The sequence below is a fragment of the Muntiacus reevesi genome, chromosome 22 (assembly GCF_963930625.1).
Source record: "Muntiacus reevesi chromosome 22, mMunRee1.1, whole genome shotgun sequence".
NCBI lineage: Eukaryota > Metazoa > Chordata > Mammalia > Artiodactyla > Cervidae > Muntiacus > Muntiacus reevesi.
This window is the reverse complement of record NC_089270.1, coordinates 15,000,662-15,020,695: the sequence shown is the minus strand read 5'-3', so window position 1 is coordinate 15,020,695 and position 20,034 is coordinate 15,000,662. Positions and strand designations below refer to the sequence as shown.

The following is a 20,034-nucleotide window of genomic DNA, read 5'->3' as shown; positions in this document are numbered from 1 at the left end:
AAATCATTTGAAATTCTGTGCTCCTGATCCTTTATATACATGAAAGGATTTTGACGCCAGAATTCTGTGATTCATTGCTTTCATTTATAGACCAGATGTTCAACTACTAACATGACGTTGGCTCTCACAAAAGAGAATGGTCAGTTACTTGTTAGGAAGTATCCGTAAATTTAGCCCCAAAAAGAAGACTTGGATATGTATTTAAGACTGAAAGGAATTTAAGCATAAAGATAATCCCAGCTCATTGATGTGTTCATTAACAGAAACATAACCTGTGTGGAAAAAAGTCAACAAGAGGGGAAGGTGGTATTAACATTGAAATGAAATGACAGAAAATTTGCCATAAAAGGTTTTTGTTTTGTTTTGGGTGGTTTTTTGTTTTGGGTTTTTTTGGGTTTTGGTTTTTGGGTTTTGTTTTGTTTTTTTTTTAGTAGTAGTTCTATTGAGATCTAATTCGCATACCATACAATTTACCCACTTAAAGTGCACAATTTAGTGATTTTTTCATATATCCACATAGTTAACCAAGTTGTGCAAGTATTACCACAATCTGCCATAAGCTTTTAAAATTATAATAAGAATGTTTTCTCTGGGCAAAACTCTCCTCTGCACAACTTTTTTCAGGCATGAACACACCATATCGGCGTGTCCAGGTTTGATCTTTCCCTCTCCGCATCCTTGGTTCCCTGGTGTTTTAGCAGAGGCACTCCTAGGGTTAAATGCCATTCTCTGTCAAATGTCATTTTCTTTTCTAAATGAGCACTATAATTGGAAACTCAGGGTCAACGAGCCTGAATGAACCCCAAACATTAGTAAATCCGAGATCACTAGCTGAAGTTGGAAAGGCTGACCAGGCCCCTCCCTGGCTGTGAGAAAGCTACAGGGGTGGAGAGATGGTTTGGAAATCAGGATCTTCCCACCTGCTTTTTAAAACCCTCGATTGCCACTCTCAAAGTTGCCTACTTCCGCGGGCAATCAAAATGAGTAAAAACTGCATGCTGTTTTTTCTATTTCTTAAAATAGCTCTTCTCCTAAAGGTTCTATGGTGTTTCCATCACATAAAGCAATCCTGTTTCCTTGTAGAGAGAGCTTCGTTTAGGAGCCTGAACCTCCAAGCAGAGTCCGTTAGAGGATTCAATATGGGACGAGCAGTCAGCACTGGTAGTCTGGCCAGCAGCACCCTGAACAAACTTGCCGTTCGACCTCTGTCGGTTCAAGCTGAGATTCTGAAGAGGCTCTCCTGCTCAGAGCTGTCGCTTTACCAGCCATTGCAAAACAGTGCAAAAGAGAAGAGTGGCAAAACTGCATGGGAGGAAAAGCCTAGAGGGATGAGTAAATCATACCACGATCTCAGTCAGGCCTCTCTCTACCCTCACCGGAAAAATGTCAATGTTAACACGGAACCCCCACCACAAACCATGGCGGAGTTGGTAGGAAAACCGCTTCACCAGATGGCGAGATCTGATACAGAATCTCTGGCAGGAGTCACAAAACTCAATAAGTAAGGATATAATTAAGCCAAACTACCTACTTGTAAATTCTACATTTCATACTTTTGTTTTTGATGATTTATTTTCACCATATTTTTTTTTTTTACATTGACACTTCCCTCCTTCCCACCTTTGCTTTTCCCTCTTTAGTTCAAAGTCTGTTGCAAGTTTAAATAGAAGTCCCGAGAGGAGGAAACAGGAATCAGACTCCTCATCCTTTGAAGACCTTGGACAAGCATATGTTCTAGGTCAGCATAAACTGGCTTACCTTCTTTCTCCTGTATCCCTTGCTCATGGTGAAGGGAATGAGACAGTGTTAATTACCAGGAAATTAGAATTTGGGGTCCTGTTTCCTAATTGTCTAAACTTTTTGGGAATATAAAATTTCAGACTACCTAAGAAGTACCCAAACAAAAATAAAAAGCACCAAGTCAATTCAAAAAGTTGATTTAACAGGTGATTGCCTCACAGCATGGGCTGTCTGCTTTCTCTTGGTTGCAGTTCAAAGTCATAACAGTCTTACCGAGAGAACCCAGACAGTCTGGTGCCATGGCTCTGGCTAGCCTTTGAGTTTTCCCTACAGCCTGTGAGTGTAGACTCCACTAATGCTACATGTCTTAAAGAGTAGTTTATTTAGGGTACTTTCTGAATGGAGACAATGGACAAAAGTTTATTTAGGGTACCTTCTGAATGGAATTGTCCCTAAAAGGAGATAAGTTTTATGAACTGTGCTATGGGTGTTAGGTAGAAATTCCTAGTTGATTTAAGTTTTCTCAGATTCTCCCAGCTAGCTATGAACTGTTTTAGACAAAAGTCATTTGTGTTGCTCATACATACACACACTACCTTATAAACAGTTAAGGATTCCCATTGTTCCGTGCATCTTAAAAGGGAAAAACGTGGGAATCCATCTTCCAGAAGACTGGATATTTAAGCATAAAGGTCTGAATGATTACTCAAAATAGGAAATAACTAGGGAGACAAGAGATCAACAGGGATGCCCGCTGCAGTTGTTTTACTAAATAATACTAATTAACTCCCCCTTAGAACTGAATTTGACTGGTTAGCCCTAAGCACACAGGGTTTAAAAAGTATTTTCTCACCCTGTAATTGGATTGGGGATAAGTGCAATAAATGAAGTCAAAGAGAACTGTACGCCATAGTTGTTAAATATTTATAGAAAGTCACATTACTTCATTAATATAGATTTCTACAACTTTCAGAGATTATACTATCAATAATTTAAATTAAATTGGTTAAAAAAAAACTTTAAATAGCTGAAAGACAAGACTCCATCTTATAGGTTACCGTATGCATTGAAAATAGCCTAAAAAGCCACCAATTCAATCTCTTAGAAAGTAATTTTCGAAGTGTGTTCATGTATAATGAGATCTCTTGCAGACTCTTATTTTCTTTAGGAAGGCTTTGTTCATCATAAAAATTCATCACATATCAGCTGCTGAGTAGTAAATATTCCATAGAAAAGCACAAGTAAAATTCAACCATGAAAGAAAATTGCTGTATTTGTTTTTGATTGATTATTCATTCTTTTTGAATATTGAACTTCCTTTTAAAATTTGGACACCTTCAAAAATCATTTTAGTTTCATCGTTTCATATATGACATATCAAAATGTCATTGTCAGAAACAATACATTTGTGTTTCAATTTATTCAGCAGAACAAGTTGATATGCTTGGACATTAAAAGTAGTTTTTTTAAAAAAGTTCATTGTGGGAAGACATGTTTTTCGAGTGTAAATAACAAATTGTTGCTGCCTTGATGTTTTATTGATTTTTATTATTTTATCAGAAGAAATTTCTTCTATATATAATATCTGACCATTTTTAAACTGTCTAATAATTTAATTTATACTACAGGAATGACTTTGCATAGTTCTGGAAATTCTTCATCCCAAGTACCCTTAAAAGAAAATGGTAGGTTTACAAAATGTTTTTCCCCTCATTGCCATCATATTTTTTCTCTTGTACCTTGTAAGAGCGTCGTGGACCTACTAATAAATACTTTTCAATTCCCTGCCAAGGATTTTAGGCCTTGCCTTACATTGGAGTCAAAGGAGAGTTTTTGTTTTCAGCATTTTGATGATGTGAAGGGACCTGTAATGTAGACTACTAAGAAGTGACAAATTCGAGATAAGGACACTAATTGGGGAGCTAAGATAGCTTAGATGGGAGATAATTTTGATTGAAAAGAGCTTTAACTGAGGTAGTTATTTGAAAGGGATACTTCTGCTGAATCTTGAAATAAAAGAAGTATTTATTCAGGCAGAATGATATAGATAAGTATTTCAGACCAAGGACATAATGTGATCAAAGACATGCAGACATGGGAGAAGATAACCAGATTCAAGGAAATGTACAAATCTCAGACTGGGGATGTGTTGGGGTCAAGGTGAAGGTCAAGAACTAAATGTGGACTGTCATTGAATCTTACCATAAATCTTTAGGGAAGAATCTGAAGACTTTAAATGTTGAGGTAAAGAGTTTCGAAAGAATCTGAGAAGAAACAGAATTGTAGGGAAAAAAAACTTTGTGCAATTATTTGAAAGTCATTCAGAATTCAGGTTCAGAATGTTTAGAATTTAGCTTACTTTCATGTACATTATTTTTATTTTTTAACAACTTTCATGGGTCTAAAGAATATTATTATCACTATGTATACACTATATTTTCTCCAAAAATGTTTACGTTTTACCCTTAAATTCTTAAAGTTGAAATAATCAGAAGCCTGATGAGAAGGAAGCATATATGCTAATCAAAAGTGTTAATATAGTTAAACTTGATGAAACTTTTAAGTTTTGTTCTCATTTTCCTGAGAGCCAAGGCAAAAATAAAGGCATGAATTTTGGTTGAACCATATGAAATGTATTTTTGTAGGCCAAAACTGTCAGACCCCAGTAAATTATTTTGTATAATTCTCATTCTCTAATAGAAATACAAATACACATGCAAGAGAACATTTTTCTTGGAAGCAAACTTGTGTCCCAAAGTAGATCTTTTTACTTTTATAATATCTTAAATATTCAGAACAAATAAAGATTTTTTTCATTTCATAGTTTTTAATGTGTCAATCCTCAAAAAATCTGAGGGTATACGATTAAAGAAAAAGTTAGTCAACTTGTACTTGGGCCTAAGTTACTAAGACCTTGTTGTATAGCTTTTTGGTAACCAAAAATCTATTATATAGCTTTTTTTGTTTGTTTTTCATGGACTGAAGTTAGAATACCTCTATACCTAAAAGAGCTCAATTATTAACATGCCTGTAATGGTTGTACTTATTGTCTAACAGTTCCTTGGTGCTTACTATGTGCCAAACACTTTTCTAAGTTTGTTATGTTTAGCTCCCAGTCCCACAACAGTCCTGTGAGGTGGGTCTAATGTTATTTTCTTTTCACATATGAGACGCCAAAGAACAAAGAGGTTGAGGTGCACAGTATGTCATGGGGCTGGCAAAAGCTGGTGCTGTGATGCAAATGCAGGGTGTCTGTTTCCAGAGCCCACACTCTAAACCACCCTTTAGACTGTCCCCTAGAAAAATAATGCCTAATTATTTGTAGGTATTATTTTTCCCGGCTAAACTTTTGAAAGAAGCTGGATAATAATCTATTCAAGGATGAGAACCTGAAATATGTTCTTTACTTAGATTCTAACAGAAAAGAATGTGAACTTACATCCTGAATACCAAATGAACAGCCTGTGGACAGTAGGGTCTATGTTTAAAGCTCTGGGCACCTTTATTTTCCCACCTGCCCCCTACAGCAGGGCCAATCCACCTTCCCATGGAGGTGTTCCCGTGTTGGCTTACAGACAAGTTTATATTTTCTTTAAGATTCTCCTTGAATCTCTCCAAGTAGCCCTGAATTAATTAATGTCAAGAATTGAGTTTTTACATAATAGAGCATGGCAAACATGTTTTTCCAATTAAGGTAACTGAAGATTTAGAAGTTACTTGCCCATTGGTCAAATATAGGACTTTTTGATTCTAATTTCACTGTTTTTCTTTACTTGTCAAGACTATTAGGAGAACATTAGAAATGAGCATTAACTAATACTGAATTATTTATTACTTAATATAAGGACCAATGAATAAAATTTAATCTTAACCTTTCACAACTTTCAGAGACCCATAAAGAGTGTGAAACTTAGAAACTTAGAGAATGAAAGAAAAAAGGCAAGAGTCCTCCAATCTCATGAAACAAATATGGAAAGGATTCTAGTCCTTTGATTAACTGTAATTTCTACCCCCTCCCCAAAAGAAGGTTTCTTAACCTGTCAAAAAGATACACCTTTTTTTCTTTTTTTAAATTTTTTAAAAATTATAGTTGATTTATAATATATTAGTTTCTAGAGTACAACATAGTAAAGAGTATTTTATATTTCAATAAAAGTTATTATGAAGCAATGTCTATTGTTATTACAAAGCAATAATTCCCTGTACTGTACAATGCATCTTGTTGCTTATCTACTTTATACATGATGGTTTGTGTTTCTTAATCCCACACCCCTACCAACCCTCCCTGATTCCATCTTCCCACTGGTGACCACTGGTTTGTTTCCTATACCTGTGAATCTGTTTTGCTATATATATCCATTTGTTTTATGTTTTAGATTCCACGTACAACTGATATCATGTGGTATATGTATTTTCTGTCAGAGTTATTTCCCTAAACCCAGTATTCTTATTCTCTAGGTTCATCCACATTGCTGCAAATAACAGAATTTCATTCCTTTTTATAACTGAGTGATATTCCATTGTGTATTTGTGTGTGTGTGTGTGTGTATCACATCTTCTTTATCCATTCATTCTGTTGATGGACATTTGGGTTGCTTCTGTATCTTAGATATTTGTAAATTGTGCTGCTATGAACTTTGGGGTACATGTGTATTCTTGAATTAGTGATTTTGTTTTTCCTGGATATATACCCAGGAGTGGAATTGCTGGGTCATGTGATAGTTCTGTTTTTAGGTTTTTGAGAAACATCCATATTGTTTTCCATAGTGGCTGCACCATTTTACATTCCCACCAACAGTGTACAAGGATTCTCTTTTCTCCACACCCCCAACAGCATTTAATTTTTGTAGACTTTTATTGCATGTAGCCATTTTGACAGGTGTGAGGTGATAGTTCATTGTGGTTTTAGTCTGCATTTCTGATGATTACTGATTTCAAGTATCTTTTTATGTGCCTGTTGACCATTTGTATGTCTTCTTTGGAAAAATGTCTTTTCAGGCCTTTGGGTCATTTTTTTTTTTTTTTTTTTTTGGTTGTGTTTTTTATATTGAGTTGTATGAGTTATATATTTTGGATATTATCCCTTGAGGGTCATATTTACAAAATACTTTCTCTCATTCAGTAGATTACCTTTTCATTTTGTCAGTGGTTTCCTTTGCAGAAGTTCTTAAATTTAATTAGGTCTTATTTGTTCATTTTTGCTTTTATGTCATTTGCCTGAGAAGACATATCCAAAAAAATATTACTACAGTTTATGTCAAAGTGTGGTTCTGCCTATGTTCTCATCCAGGACTTTTATGGTTTTAGGTTTTTTTTTTTATCCATTTGGGGTTTACTTTTGTACATGGTATGAGGAAATGTTCTAATCTCATTATTTGACATGTACTATTCCAGTTTTTTTAAGCTTCAGTTATTGAAGAGACTGTCTTTTCTCAATTGTATATTTTACTTCCTTTGCTATACAATAATTGACATGTTCTTGTTCAGTCGCAGAGTTGTGTCCCACTCTACAACCCCATGGACTGCAGCATGCCAGGGCACCCTGTCCTTCACCAACTCCTAGAACTTGCTAAAACTCACCTTCATTGAGTCAGTGATACCATCCAACCATCTCATCCTCTGCGTCCCCTTCTCCCTTCAATCTTTCCCAGCTTCAGGGTCATTTCTAATGAGTTGGCACTTCTCATCAGGTGGCCGAAGTATTACAGCTGCAGCTTCAGTATCAGTCCTTCCAATGAATATTCAGGATTGATCTCCTTTAGGATGGACTGGTTTGATCTCCTTGCAGTCCAAGGGACTATCACTAGTCTTCTCCAACACCACAGTTCAATAGCTTCAATTCTTCAGCACTCAGACTTGTTTATGGTCCAACTTTCATATCCATACATGAATAATGGAAAAACCATAGCTTTGACTAGACAGATCTTTGTTGGCAAAGTAATGTCTCTGCTTTTTAATATGCTGTCTAGGTTTGTCATAGCTTTTCTTCAAAGGAGCAAGCGTCTTTTAGTTTCATGGGTGTAGTCACCATCTGCAGTGATTTTGGAGCCCAAAAAAATAAAGTCTGTCACTGTTCTTCTTGTTTCCCCATCTATTTGGCATGAAGTGATGGGACCGGAAGCCATGATCTTCATTTTCTGAATGTTGAGTTTTAAGCCAGCTTTTTACTCTCCTCTTTCACCCTCATCAAGAGGTTCTTTAGTTCCTCTTCCCTTTCTGCCATAAAGGTAATGTCATCTGCATCTCTGAGCTTACTGTTATTTCTCCTGGCAATTTTGATTCCAGTTTGTGCTTCCTCCAGCCAAGCATTTCTCATGATGTACTCTGCATATGAGTTAAATAAGCAGGGTGACAATATACAGCCTTGACGTACTCCTTTTCCTATTTGGAACCAGTCTGATGTTCCATGTTCAGTTCTATCTGTTGCTTCTTGACCTGCATACAGGTTTCTCAAAAGGCAGGTCAGGTGGTCTGGTATTCCCATCTCTTTCAGAATTTTCCACAGTTTGTTGTGATCCACACAGTCAAAGGCTTTAGCATAGTCAATGCAACAGAAGCAGATATTTTTCTGGAATTCTGTAACTTTTTCTGTGATCAAACAGGTTTCAGCAATTCAATCTCTTATTCCTCTGCCTTTTCTAAATCCAGCTTGTACATCTGGAAGTTCTCAGTACACAAACTGTTGAAGCCTGGCTTGGAGAGTTTTGAACATTACTTTGCTAGTGTTTAGCAAGGGCTTCCCTGCTAGCTCAGTTGGTAAAGAAACCACCTGCAATGCAGGAGACCCCGGTTCATTTCCTGGGTGGGAAGATCCGCTGAAGGAGAGACAGGCTACCCACTCCAGTATTCTTGGGCTTCCCTTGTGACTCAGTTGGTAAAGAATCCACCTGTAATGTGGGAGACCTAGGTTCGATCCCTGGGTTGGGACGTTCCCCTGGAGAAGGGAAATGTGACCCTCTCCAGTATTCTGGCCTGGAGAATTCCATGGACTGTATAGTCCATGGGGTTGCAAAGAATCGGACACTACTAAGCGACTTTCACTTGCTAGTGTGTGAAATGAGTGCAATTGTGCGGTAGGTTGAACATTCTTTGACATTGCCTTTCATTGGGATTGGAATGAAAACTGACCTTTTCCAGTCCTGTGGCCACTGCTGAGTTTGCAAATTTGCTATCATATTGAGTGCAGCACTTCAACAGCGTCATCTTTTCGGATTCGAAATAGCACAACTGGAATTCCATCACCTCCGCTAGCTTTGTTTTAGTGATGCTTCCTAAGGCTCACTTAACTTCACATTCCAGGATGTCTAGCTCTAGGTGAGTGATCACACCATTGTGGCTGTCTGAGTCATTAAGATCTTTTTTGTATGGTTCTTCTGTGTATTTTTGCCACCTCTTTATATCTTCTGCTTCTGTTAGGGCCATACCATTTCTGTCCTTTATTGTTCCCATCTTTGCATGAAATGTTCCCTTAGTATCTCTGATTTTCTTGAAGAGATCTCTAGTCTTTCCCATTCTGTTGTTTTCCTCTATTTCTTTGTATTGATCACTTAGGAAGGCTTTCTTATCTCTCCTTGCTGTTCTTTGGAACTTCAGATGGGTGTATCTTTCCCTTTCTCCTTTGCCTTTATCTTCTCTTCTTTTCTCAGCTATTTGTAAGGCCTCCTCAGACAACCCTTTTGCCTTTTTGCATTTCTTTCTCTTGGGGATGGTTTTGATTACCACCTCCTGTATGTTAAAAATCTCCATCCATAGTTCTTCACATAGTCTGTCAGATCTAACCCCTTGACTCTATTTGTCATTTCCACTGTATAATTATAAGGGATTTTATTTAGGTCCTACCTGAATGACCTAATGGTTATCTCTACTTTCTTCATTTTCAGTCTGAATTTTTCTGTAAGGAGTTCATGATCTGAGCCACAGTCAGCTCCTGGTCTTGTTTTTGCTGACTGTATAGAGCTTCTCCGTCTTTGGCTGCAAAGAATATAATCAATCACATTTTGGTATTGACCATCTGGTGATGTCCATGTTCAGAGTCGTCTCTTGTGTTGTTGAAAAAGTGTGTTTGCTATGACCAGTGTGTTCTCTTGGCAAAACTCTGTTAGCCTTTGCCCTAAGTAACCGTAGGTGCATAAATTTATTTCTAGGTTCTCTGTCCCATTGATCTATGTGTCTGCTTTTGTGCCAGTACCATGGTGTTTTTATTACTGTAGCTTTGTAATATAATCTGAAGTCTGAGATGATGATAGCTTTATCCTTTTTTTTCCAAAATTGCTTTGGCAATTCAGAGCCTTTTGCAATTCCATATAAATTTTAGGATTATTTCTTAAATGTCATGCGTACTTTTACATTAAATCTGTAAAGTGCTTTGAGCAGTATGGCCACTGTAGTTTTCAGAGTGAAGATCTTTTACATCCTTAGTTAAGCTTGTTCCTAGATATTTTATTCTTTTTGATGTGATTTTAAGGAGAATTTTGCTGTTGTTTGCATGCTTTCTTTTTAACTTTCTCTTTCTGATAGTTCCTTAGTAGTATATAGAAAAGCAAAACTTTTTCTTTTTTTTTCTTTTTGCTGCTGCACTAGGTCTTCACTGCTGCGTGCAGGCTTTCTCTGGTTGCAGCAGTCAAGGGATACTCTTGGATTCAGTTCCCAATCTTCTCATTGTGGTGGCTTTTCTTGTTGCAGAGCACAGGTTCTGGGGCACCTGAGCTTCAGCAGTTGTGACACAGGCCTTCTAGTTCCGGCTCACAGGGTCTGGAGCGTGGGCGCAGCATTCGTGGCGCACTGGCTTAGTTGCTCCGCAGCATGTGGAATCTTCTCGGACCAGGGCTCAAACCCGTGTCTCTTGCTTTGGCAGGCAGATTCTTATCCACTTTGCCACCAGGGAAATCCACAACAGATTTCTATATGTTAATCTCATATCCTGCAACTTTACTGACTTCAGTACTATGTTGAATAGAAGTAGAAAGATTTGGGCATCCTTGTCTTGTTCCTGAATTTAGAGGAAAGGTTTTCAGCTTTCACTGTTGAATATGGTGTTAGCTATGACCAGCGTGTTGGTCACACACTTTATTATGTTGAGATATGTTCTTTCTGTACCCACTTTCTGGAGAGTTTTTATCATGAATAGATGTTGAATTTTGTCAAATGCTTTTCTGTGTCTATTGAGATGATCATGTGCTTTTTATCCTTCCTTTTATGTGGTATATCATAGACTGATTTGTGAAAGTTGAACAATCCCTGTGTCCCTGGAACAAATCATGGTGCCTGATCCTTTTTATATAGTTTTGCATTTGACTTGCTAATGTTTTGTTGAGGATTCTTGCATCTATATTTATCAAAGGTATTGGCTTGTAATTTTCTTTATTTTGTAGTGTCTTTGTCTGGTTCATACCGTAATAATGCATGGTGGCCTCCTAGAATGAATTTTCGAGTATTTTGTCATCTTCATTTTGAGGGAATCCTTTGAAAAGCATAGGTGTAATTTCTTCTTTATGTGTTTGATAGAATTTTCCTGTGAACTCTCCAGTTCACTTGACTTTTTTTGCTGGGAATTTTTTAATGACAAATTCAATTTTCCTGCTAGTGGTAGGTCTGCTCAAAGTATCCATTTCTTCTTGACTCAATTTTGGCAGCCTGTATGTTTCTAGAAATTGCTCCATTTATTCTACATTGTCTAGCGTGTTGGCCTGTAGCTGTAATATTCCCTTCTGATTTTTTGTGTCTCTCTGGTGGGCTTCCCAGGTGGCATGTGGTAAAGAATCCACCTACCAAAGCAGGAGACACATTAAGGAATGCAGGGTCAGTCCCTGGATCAGGACAATCCCCTGAAGGATCATCCAGTATTCCACTCCAGTATTCTTACCTGGAGAATCCCATGGACAGAGGAGCCTGGCAGGCTGCAGTCCACAGGACCATAGATTCAGATACTGCCAAAGAGTCAGGCACAGCTGAGCACACACAGTGTTAGTTGCTTCTCTTCTTTTAACTTCCTCTCTGATCGTTATTATTTTCTTCCTTAGGATGACTTTGGGCTTTGTTATTTGCGGGCTTTGTTATTTTTCTGTTCCCTTTAGTTAGTAGGTTAGGGGAATTTTTTTTTTTTTAATCTGGTATATTACCTTGTTTATTTGAGATTAAAAGATTGCTTTTTAGTTAGATATCAAGGACCAGTATAATTTAAATGCTAGGTTTTTTTTTTCCACCTAAAGTTTCATTAGATACATACATAGTTGAAGATTATGAAAAATAAAAGTCCAAAATGCTCACAGAGAATTCAGCAGATAGGAGAATTAACCAGAAACAAAATATAGAGTCAGATGAATTGAGAACTGAAAGGAACTTAAAAGTTTATCTGAAAAAAATATAAAAAGTTTTATCTAAACCAAGCCTTTCAGTCTATGAATGGGTTAAATATGTCCCTGAAATGTTATGTGGCTCCATTTCACATAGCTAATTTGTGCTGTCACAGAAGCAAAACACCAAAGTTTCCATCATGATTTTCTGCTTCTACCACCAGAGCAGTTAGTGTATACGGTGATATAACAATGAATAATGCCCCTCTCTGTTTTTATAACAATGTAGTGTTGCTGGTCCGTCACCTCCGGGTTTGAAATGGGTCTTTTTTCCCTAGAGTGAGTGATGAATTTATCAGGAGCCTCCTCTACCTTTTGTCCGTTTCCTCTTAGAACCAGTTTTGTGGAGCTGCTTGATAATTGACAAGGGCCTGTATCTGTAACCAGAAAAAAATAATTTTCCTTAGAAAAAGAATTATTGATTCACTTAAATCAATTAGATGGCCTTGGCCTTGTCTGAAAAGTGTTTTTACTAGGAAATTCAGATAGCTTAGTCATATATGTATCTATCATTAGTATCTACAATTATTCTACTTGGGAACTGATAGATCCTCATGAACCTTTTGAGAGATGAGAAAGGCAACACTGAAACAGTCTCTACTGCAGAGAGTGTACCTTTAATTTCTAAATTATACACGTATCAGTTCTTAAGATATTTTACAGGTAAACATTATTGGGAATAACACCAGCATGTATTACTTAAAGAAGTGGAAATTTCTATTTGAGCCTCTTTTTCACATTAAAATATTTGCAGAATTTGCTGTGGCCACAGAAAAAGAAAATTATTTTAAAGATATAAAAAATATTTACCTTGAATATTAATGCTTATTTCCATGCAGTAATTAAAATAACTCAGAAATGGCTTGGTACTTGAAATGTCTTGAAATGTCTGGCTCTTCACTTTCAGTGATTCATAAATTCTCTTTAATCCTCATTGAATTCTGTATCTTTAAATTTAGTTGGGTTCTTATGTACTATATACCTCCAGATACTTGTCTCTTTTTTTTAAGCCAACAGAAAAGTATTTTGAACATCTATGCGATAGAATACAAGATAAATATAAATTCAGTATGTGCACAACACTGTCTACTAACATGTAGCTCTACACCGACATCCTTCCTCTGTCCCCACGTTAATAAGTCAGGATGACGGGGGTGGTTCCCTGTTATAAAGAGTAGGTTAGCAAAGCTTCACTTTCCAAACTAATATTCAGCTCCACCTGACTCATCTTCTGATCTGTGCCATCTTCCCAAAAGCTTTTCCACCTTTTATCCATCTCAGCTTTTGTTAACACCTTACCTGATTGTCCAGGGTGGCTCAGACGGTAAAGCATCTGCCTACAATGAGGGAGACCCAGGTTTAATCCCCGGGTCGGGAAGATCTCCTGGAGAAGGAAATGGCAACCCACTCCAGTATTCTTGCCAGGAGAACCCCATGGATGGAGAAGCCTGGTAGGTTACAGTCCATGGGGTCTCAAAGAGTCGGACGCAACTGAGCAACTTCACTTTCTTTTCTTTCTACATGTTGTACATGTATACCATCTACATAATCCACTTATTAAATTGTACCTCATGTCCTTGAGGAGCTTCCCAGATGGTGCAATAGTAAAGAAACTGCCTGCTAATGCAGAAGATGCAAGAGATGTGGGTTTGATCCCCAGGTCGGGAAGATCCCCTGGAGAAGGAAATGGCAACCTGCTTCAGTATTTTTTCTAGAAAATTCCATGACAGAGGAGCCCGGTGGGCTACAGCCCATGGGGTCATGAAGAGTCGGACACGATTGTGCACATGCGCACATGCACACACTTGTCCCTGAAGTCTTTTGTTTCTGGCAGGAAGAAATCTCTCTGCTCTTACAGGTCCGACTCATACTTTTGTGATACAAATATTTCTTTGAGTGGTTAACATTCTGTTAATCAATCAGACTAAATCTTTGTTCTTCTAGCCTGATCAGATTGAGCTCTGATCTGAACCAACTTTATTACACTAGCATATATATTATCACTTTTTTATATTATCTCTTTTTATTTTCTCCAATTGCCTAATGAGGGACTTTCACAAGAATATTATTCAGCAAATGTTGGGTTAGCCAAAAAGTTCACTCGGGTTTTTCTGTTAAGATGTTTTGGAAAATCCCAAATGAACTTTTTGGCCAACACAATATTTGAAATTTGAAAGTATAACTGAGTGAATGAATATTCAAATCTCATTGATGAATCCTTGAATATAGAGAGCCTAATGTGTTGCTTCTAGTTGGAGAAATAAATACCCAAAAAATTGCATAATTAGTGTATGTTTGTGTGTACTTATATCCCAATATTGTTTACCTAGGAAATGTTTTATATACATGCACACGCATATTTTTTAGCCAAATAAGTAGCATAAATAACCAATCTTGTAAGTACATATTGTTGGAAATGAAAATAAAGAAATGGCATTTTTATTCTTTGAATCGGTACCTTTGACTTGTAGCAGATACTCCTTAAAAACATTCAGAATATTGATCACCTTTATAATCAAAGGCAGAAACACTCTGCATAAAGGAAATGGACTCTGTCTTCACAATGGTGATGATGAAAATTTACATTTAATACCTAACATGACTTCATCCCTTATTTGTTTCATTTTATCAGTTTCATTCTGTTGTATTTTTTATTCAACTCTAGCTCAAAATTAATCATCTATTTTAGGTTGAAAGTAGAGTCGGACACAACTAAAGTGACTTAGCCGCAGTAGCAGCATATCAGCCACTTAGATAATATTAATTTAGATAGTAACTTATTCATGAACTTTATTTGTATAAACCCAATATGTAAGGCTCTTCACACCATTGTCCAGGGATCTTTTTCCTTTTTTTGTTATCTCATTAGTTAGAAATATTGAACTACTACTACTTCTGTTGATTATAGCTGAGTTGATAACTAAGTTTTGGTCAAAAAGAAACAACACGATAGAGACACGTATACTAGAGGAAGCTATCAAGCTTTCACTAGTCCTTGGTGTTTAAGGGACGAGATTAATTCACTTCAGAGAGCTTCTGATGGTGGTGGTGGTTTTCTGAAATTAAAGGAGTCTATTTCTAGAATATGAACTATCACATTTGCATCGTTTAAGCATTAGTACATGTTGTGTAACATGTTATTATTAATAACATAATAATGCAATTTGAAATCCATGGGTAGTCATATGTTGGCAAATAACCTCTAATTTTCAAAAAGTTTCAATATGCTTAAAAACTATTTAGAGATAAATTTGCAGATTTAAACAGATGTCTTTCTGAGTGTGTTGAACTCATTTGCTGCCACTACCACCTCCTCACACACAGACAAGTGTCAACATTAAATTACAGTTAATGTTAAGAAATGTACTAATTTACTCGAGCTGCCATAACACGGTCCCACAGATTGGGAGGCTTAAACAACATGGATTTGTTCTCATACTTCTGGAGGTTAGAAGTCTGAGATCAAAGTGTCAGCAGCATTGATTTCTTGAGACCACTCCTTGACTTTGTAGATGGAGGTATCCTGTCTTCACATGATTTTCTCTCTGTGCACACATGTTTATATCCACATTCCCTCTTTATAAAGTGAAGTCACTCAGTCATGTCTAACTCTTTGCGACCCTATGGACTCTAGCCCACCAGGCTCCTTCGTCCATGGAGTTTTCCAGGCAAGAGTACTGGAAATGGGTTGCCATTTCCTTCTTCAGGGTTTCTTCCCAACCCAGGGATCAAATCCAGGTCTTCCTCATTGCAGGCAGGCGCTTTAACACCTGAGCCACCAGGGAAGCCCCCCTCTTTATAAGTAAGAAGTCATATTGGATTAGGCCACCCTAAACACCTCATTTTAGCTTAATTATCTTTTTAAAAACCTGTCTCTAAATATGGTTATAAATTCTGCAGTACTAGGAGTTATTGGTTCAGCACATTTATTTGTGGAAAGGATGGAGGAACACATTTTAACTCATAACAAGAAGTGTGTGTGTGTATTTCTGTGTTTTCACATGCTCTGATTGCTAACTAAATGAAGTAATTTTAATAATATGACAGTTACGTGGCATATTTATTGGTTTAATTTAGGAGATACTTTTCAGTGATCCACTTGCTTAAAAAAAAAAAAGGTGGAAATAAGAAAAAATAAATTTTAGTTTTGATGCCAACATTCACTCAGTGTATTTAGCATTTATCAAGTCCTTAAGATGTTTTGCTGGGCAGCAATGCCTGCTATAATCTTGAGCAAGTCATGAACTATTATTCCTTATCTGCTAAAAAGTGACTAAAAATCTCTTTACCTACCTCATGAGATTGTTCCATAAATAAAATAAGAAATAAATTGAAGCCCTTTGAGAATATAAATGTGCCAGCCAAGTCATTAGATTTAAAAGAATTAATCCTGTCTCTTTGTAAACCTTAGAATTTACCATGAATGTTTTTTATTCATACAAGTAGAAATGCCAGCCACTTATTAGTAGATTTTTATAACATATTGAGCGTTGTCAAATTCAGGAGGTCAGCTATGATGTGACAGAAAGACATAGAGTGTAACAACCTAAGTTTGTTAGTACTAACCGAGTAAACCTGCTCAAATCATTAAATTTCTTGAGATCTATTTATGCATTTGTAACTGAAATATACTGATTTCACAGGGAACCATTTATAAGGAATAAATGAATAACATAATCATTTGGTAAACTATAACTCATTATCAGCAGATAGATAATAGCATCTTATTTAAAATATGATTTTAAAGTGACTGAGCAATCTAATAGTGAGCTTTATTATTTAAATTGGAACAAGCAGACAGTCTCAATGCCTAACCATGTTATGTTAATTGTATCTTAAAATTTCCCCATAGATGTGCTACACAAAAGATGGAGCATAGCATCTTCACCAGAAAGGGAGATCACCCTGGTTAACCTGAAAAAAGATGCACAGTATGGCTTAGGTAAGTCACTGAGATTCTTCAAGGTCTGTGAGAATTCAGAATGAAAAGGTCGATTGCATAACATTGGCATTGAGGAACCTGCCCACCTGAGTCCCCTTCTCCTACTTGCTCAGTCAGGAAATGCCAAAGATGAAATGCTTACAAACATGTTTCCACCAAATTTAAGTTCTGTCTCACATATGTTACCTATTAAGTCATATTCAGTATGAGTCTGTACACTTCTGTGTGTCCAGAAGACTCATCATTAGCACCCATATCATGAGACATTTTCAATTTTACTTTTTTATTGAGACAGTTGATTTATAACGCTGTGTAAGTTTCAGGTGTACAACATAGTGATTCACAATTTTTAAAGGTTATATTCCTTTTATAGTTATTGCAAAGTATTGGCTATATTCCTGTGCTATGTAATATATTCTTATAGCTTATTTATTTATACATAGTAGTTTATACCTTTTAGTCTCCTAATCCGTATCTTGCCCCTCCCCATGAACATTTTATTTTAATGTGCTGATTCACAGGATTTCAAATTATTGGTGGAGAAAAGATGGGAAGACTGGATCTAGGTGTATTTATTAGTTCAGTTACTCCTGGAGGACCAGCTGACTTGGATGGATGCTTAAAGCCAGGTATTTATTTTTAGGTAATTTAGGGAATTTTGTAAGTATTTACTGGCTTCCCTAGTGGCTCAGATGGTAAAGCTACCTGCAATGTGGGAGATCCAGATTCGATCCCTGGGTCGGGAAGATCCCCTGGAGAGGGGAATGGCTACCCACTCCAGTATTCTTGCCAGGAGAACTCCATGGACAGAGGAGCCTGGTGGGCTACAGTCCATGGGATCACAAAGAGACACACAACTGGGCAACTAACATTTTCACTTTGAAGTATTTATTGACAGTGAATTTGCACAGATGGCAAAAGTAGAAGTTGGATAAAACAAAAATAATGAGGGGGAGGAAACATTTCTAAGATTTAGCCTGAATTTCTCTTTGCTGTAGAAGACCCTGGGTTGTCTGTTTTTACAGGAGACCGTTTGATATCTGTGAATAGTGTCAGTCTGGAGGGGGTCAGCCACCATGCCGCAGTTGAAATTTTGCAAAATGCACCTGAAGATGTGACCCTTGTTATCTCTCAGCCAAAAGAAAAGCTATCCAAAGGTAACACTGTGGATGTCTCTGAGCTGTGGATTCTGTTCCAGTTCTCACAAAAATTCAGAACCTTGACATATAAATTAGATTTAAGCTTTTGTTTCCTTTCTGGAAATTTAATATGTGTAGTTCTGATTGCTTTAATTTTATGCATCAGTACAAGTCTTTCATTCATCACTTCTAAGATTTTCTGTCTTATTCCTCTTTACACATATAAAAATGATGTGTTGTGCAAAATCAGTATCACTTGAGTAAATTCCAAGTACTTGGTGTGTTCTATCACATCTTAGGCCAAATCAGAAATAAAATTCTTAATTATTGCCCAATTAATATATTTATATAACTGTTATCTATGAAATCCTGTCTTGAACCTGTTTATAAAAGGGAAAGGATGCCAACATACCAGAAATGTAAAAGACATATGTATGTAAAAGGCACATATATGTAAAAGACTGTATAATTTTGTACCATTTCTCTAGATTCCACGTATATGTATTATCTATAATTCTTTTACGCATGTCACCTGTGATTTTTGTCTTAGGAAAGCTTTCCTAAGTGGCTTTTTAAAAGAACTATGTATGTAAGGGGTATGGAATTACCTTCTTTGATAATGACTTGGAGTCTAAAACATGCAGTTTGTTAAGACAGTATAAAACAAGTATATAAATAACCATTCAACAAGGATCAAGGATTTTTGGAGATTCAAGTTATCTTTGGATAGGGAATTAAGAAAGTCTTCACAGAGGAGACTTAACTTGAAACAGGTCTTGGGGAATGGAAATGAGTTCGGATGAAGTGGGTATACATTCCCATAGAAGTTGCCCAAAGAACGACCAAAAGAGGAGGCAAAGGAAACAGAAAGCATATTCATTGTTTGTTGGGACCTTGTCATGGTTCCAAGTCCTGGGTCAGGTGTTGTGCACATGTTACCCTGCATAAAATCCTCCCAGCAGCTATAGGGAACATCATACATGTATGTAAGCCCAGGCGTGTGTCACTAACCTGTCATTCTCATGGATGGATTTTGACTTTTCAGTGCCTTCCCCTCCTGTGCACGTGGCCAACGGCATGAAAAGCTACATGAAAAAGCCTTCCCACCTGCAAGACAACACTGCAAATTCTTCTGAGGATCACTGCTGGCCACGGGGCACCCCGAGGCACATCTCAGAGAGCTCGTTTGGGCTGTCTGGGGGCCTGCGGGAGGGAAGCCTGAGCTCTCAGGATTCCAGGACTGAGAGTGCCAGCTTGTCACAGAGCCAGGTCAATGGGTTCTTTGCCAGCCATGCAGGTGACCGCAGCTGGCAGGACTCACAGCGTGGCAGCCCTTCCCCATCTGTGATATCCAAAGCTACCGAGAAAAAGTGGACTTCTACTGACAGTAGCCGAAGCAAAGCTAAAAATACAGGCATTTCTGATGCACCGGATTACTCTGACCGTGGAGATTCAGACATGGATGAAGCCACTTATTCCAACAGTCAGGATCATCACATACCAAAAAAGGCACCGTTTAATTTGAATCTTGGTTTTTATTTTTCTCCCCCCACTTAACAAAACAAACAGCAACAAATGTATTATAGAGCAGAATAATCTACTATGAACAGAGTACATTATTCTGGAAAGGAGAAATCATTTATGTATGATGCTACTAACTGCTACTGCATTTGATGCTAACTTTCAGAGAAATTAGCAGCTTTGAATACTAATTCCAAAATGGCTATTATTCTGGAAACTTACTTCATGATTACACAAAAGAATGAATAACCAGATTATGATTGTTTTCTATAAATTGTTTCTCTCTTGCATACTTAATATTTATATTAATAAGAGAACTTAATATCTGAAAAAATTGTTC

The 20,034-nt window shown here is 37.0% G+C and overlaps 1 protein-coding gene across 11 annotated transcripts in view; it reads left to right on the top strand.

The window, feature by feature from the left end:
* PTPN13 (protein tyrosine phosphatase non-receptor type 13) overlaps positions 1–20,034 on the top strand; it is a 217,145-nt gene that overhangs the window by 152,423 nt on the left and 44,688 nt on the right. For 7 of the 11 annotated variants that reach the window (XM_065914102.1, XM_065914101.1, XM_065914100.1 and 4 more), the window contains 7 exons: positions 1,084–1,501; positions 1,641–1,738; positions 3,369–3,425; positions 16,945–17,034; positions 17,556–17,663; positions 18,060–18,191; positions 19,219–19,682. In XM_065914102.1, the coding sequence (XP_065770174.1) occupies positions 1,084–1,501; positions 1,641–1,738; positions 3,369–3,425; positions 16,945–17,034; positions 17,556–17,663; positions 18,060–18,191; positions 19,219–19,682 (1,367 nt within the window). The remainder of the gene's footprint in view (positions 1–1,083; positions 1,502–1,640; positions 1,739–3,368; positions 3,426–16,944; positions 17,035–17,555; positions 17,664–18,059; positions 18,192–19,218; positions 19,683–20,034) is intronic. The other 4 variants (XM_065914110.1, XM_065914109.1, XM_065914108.1 and 1 more) reach the window with 2 other exon arrangements.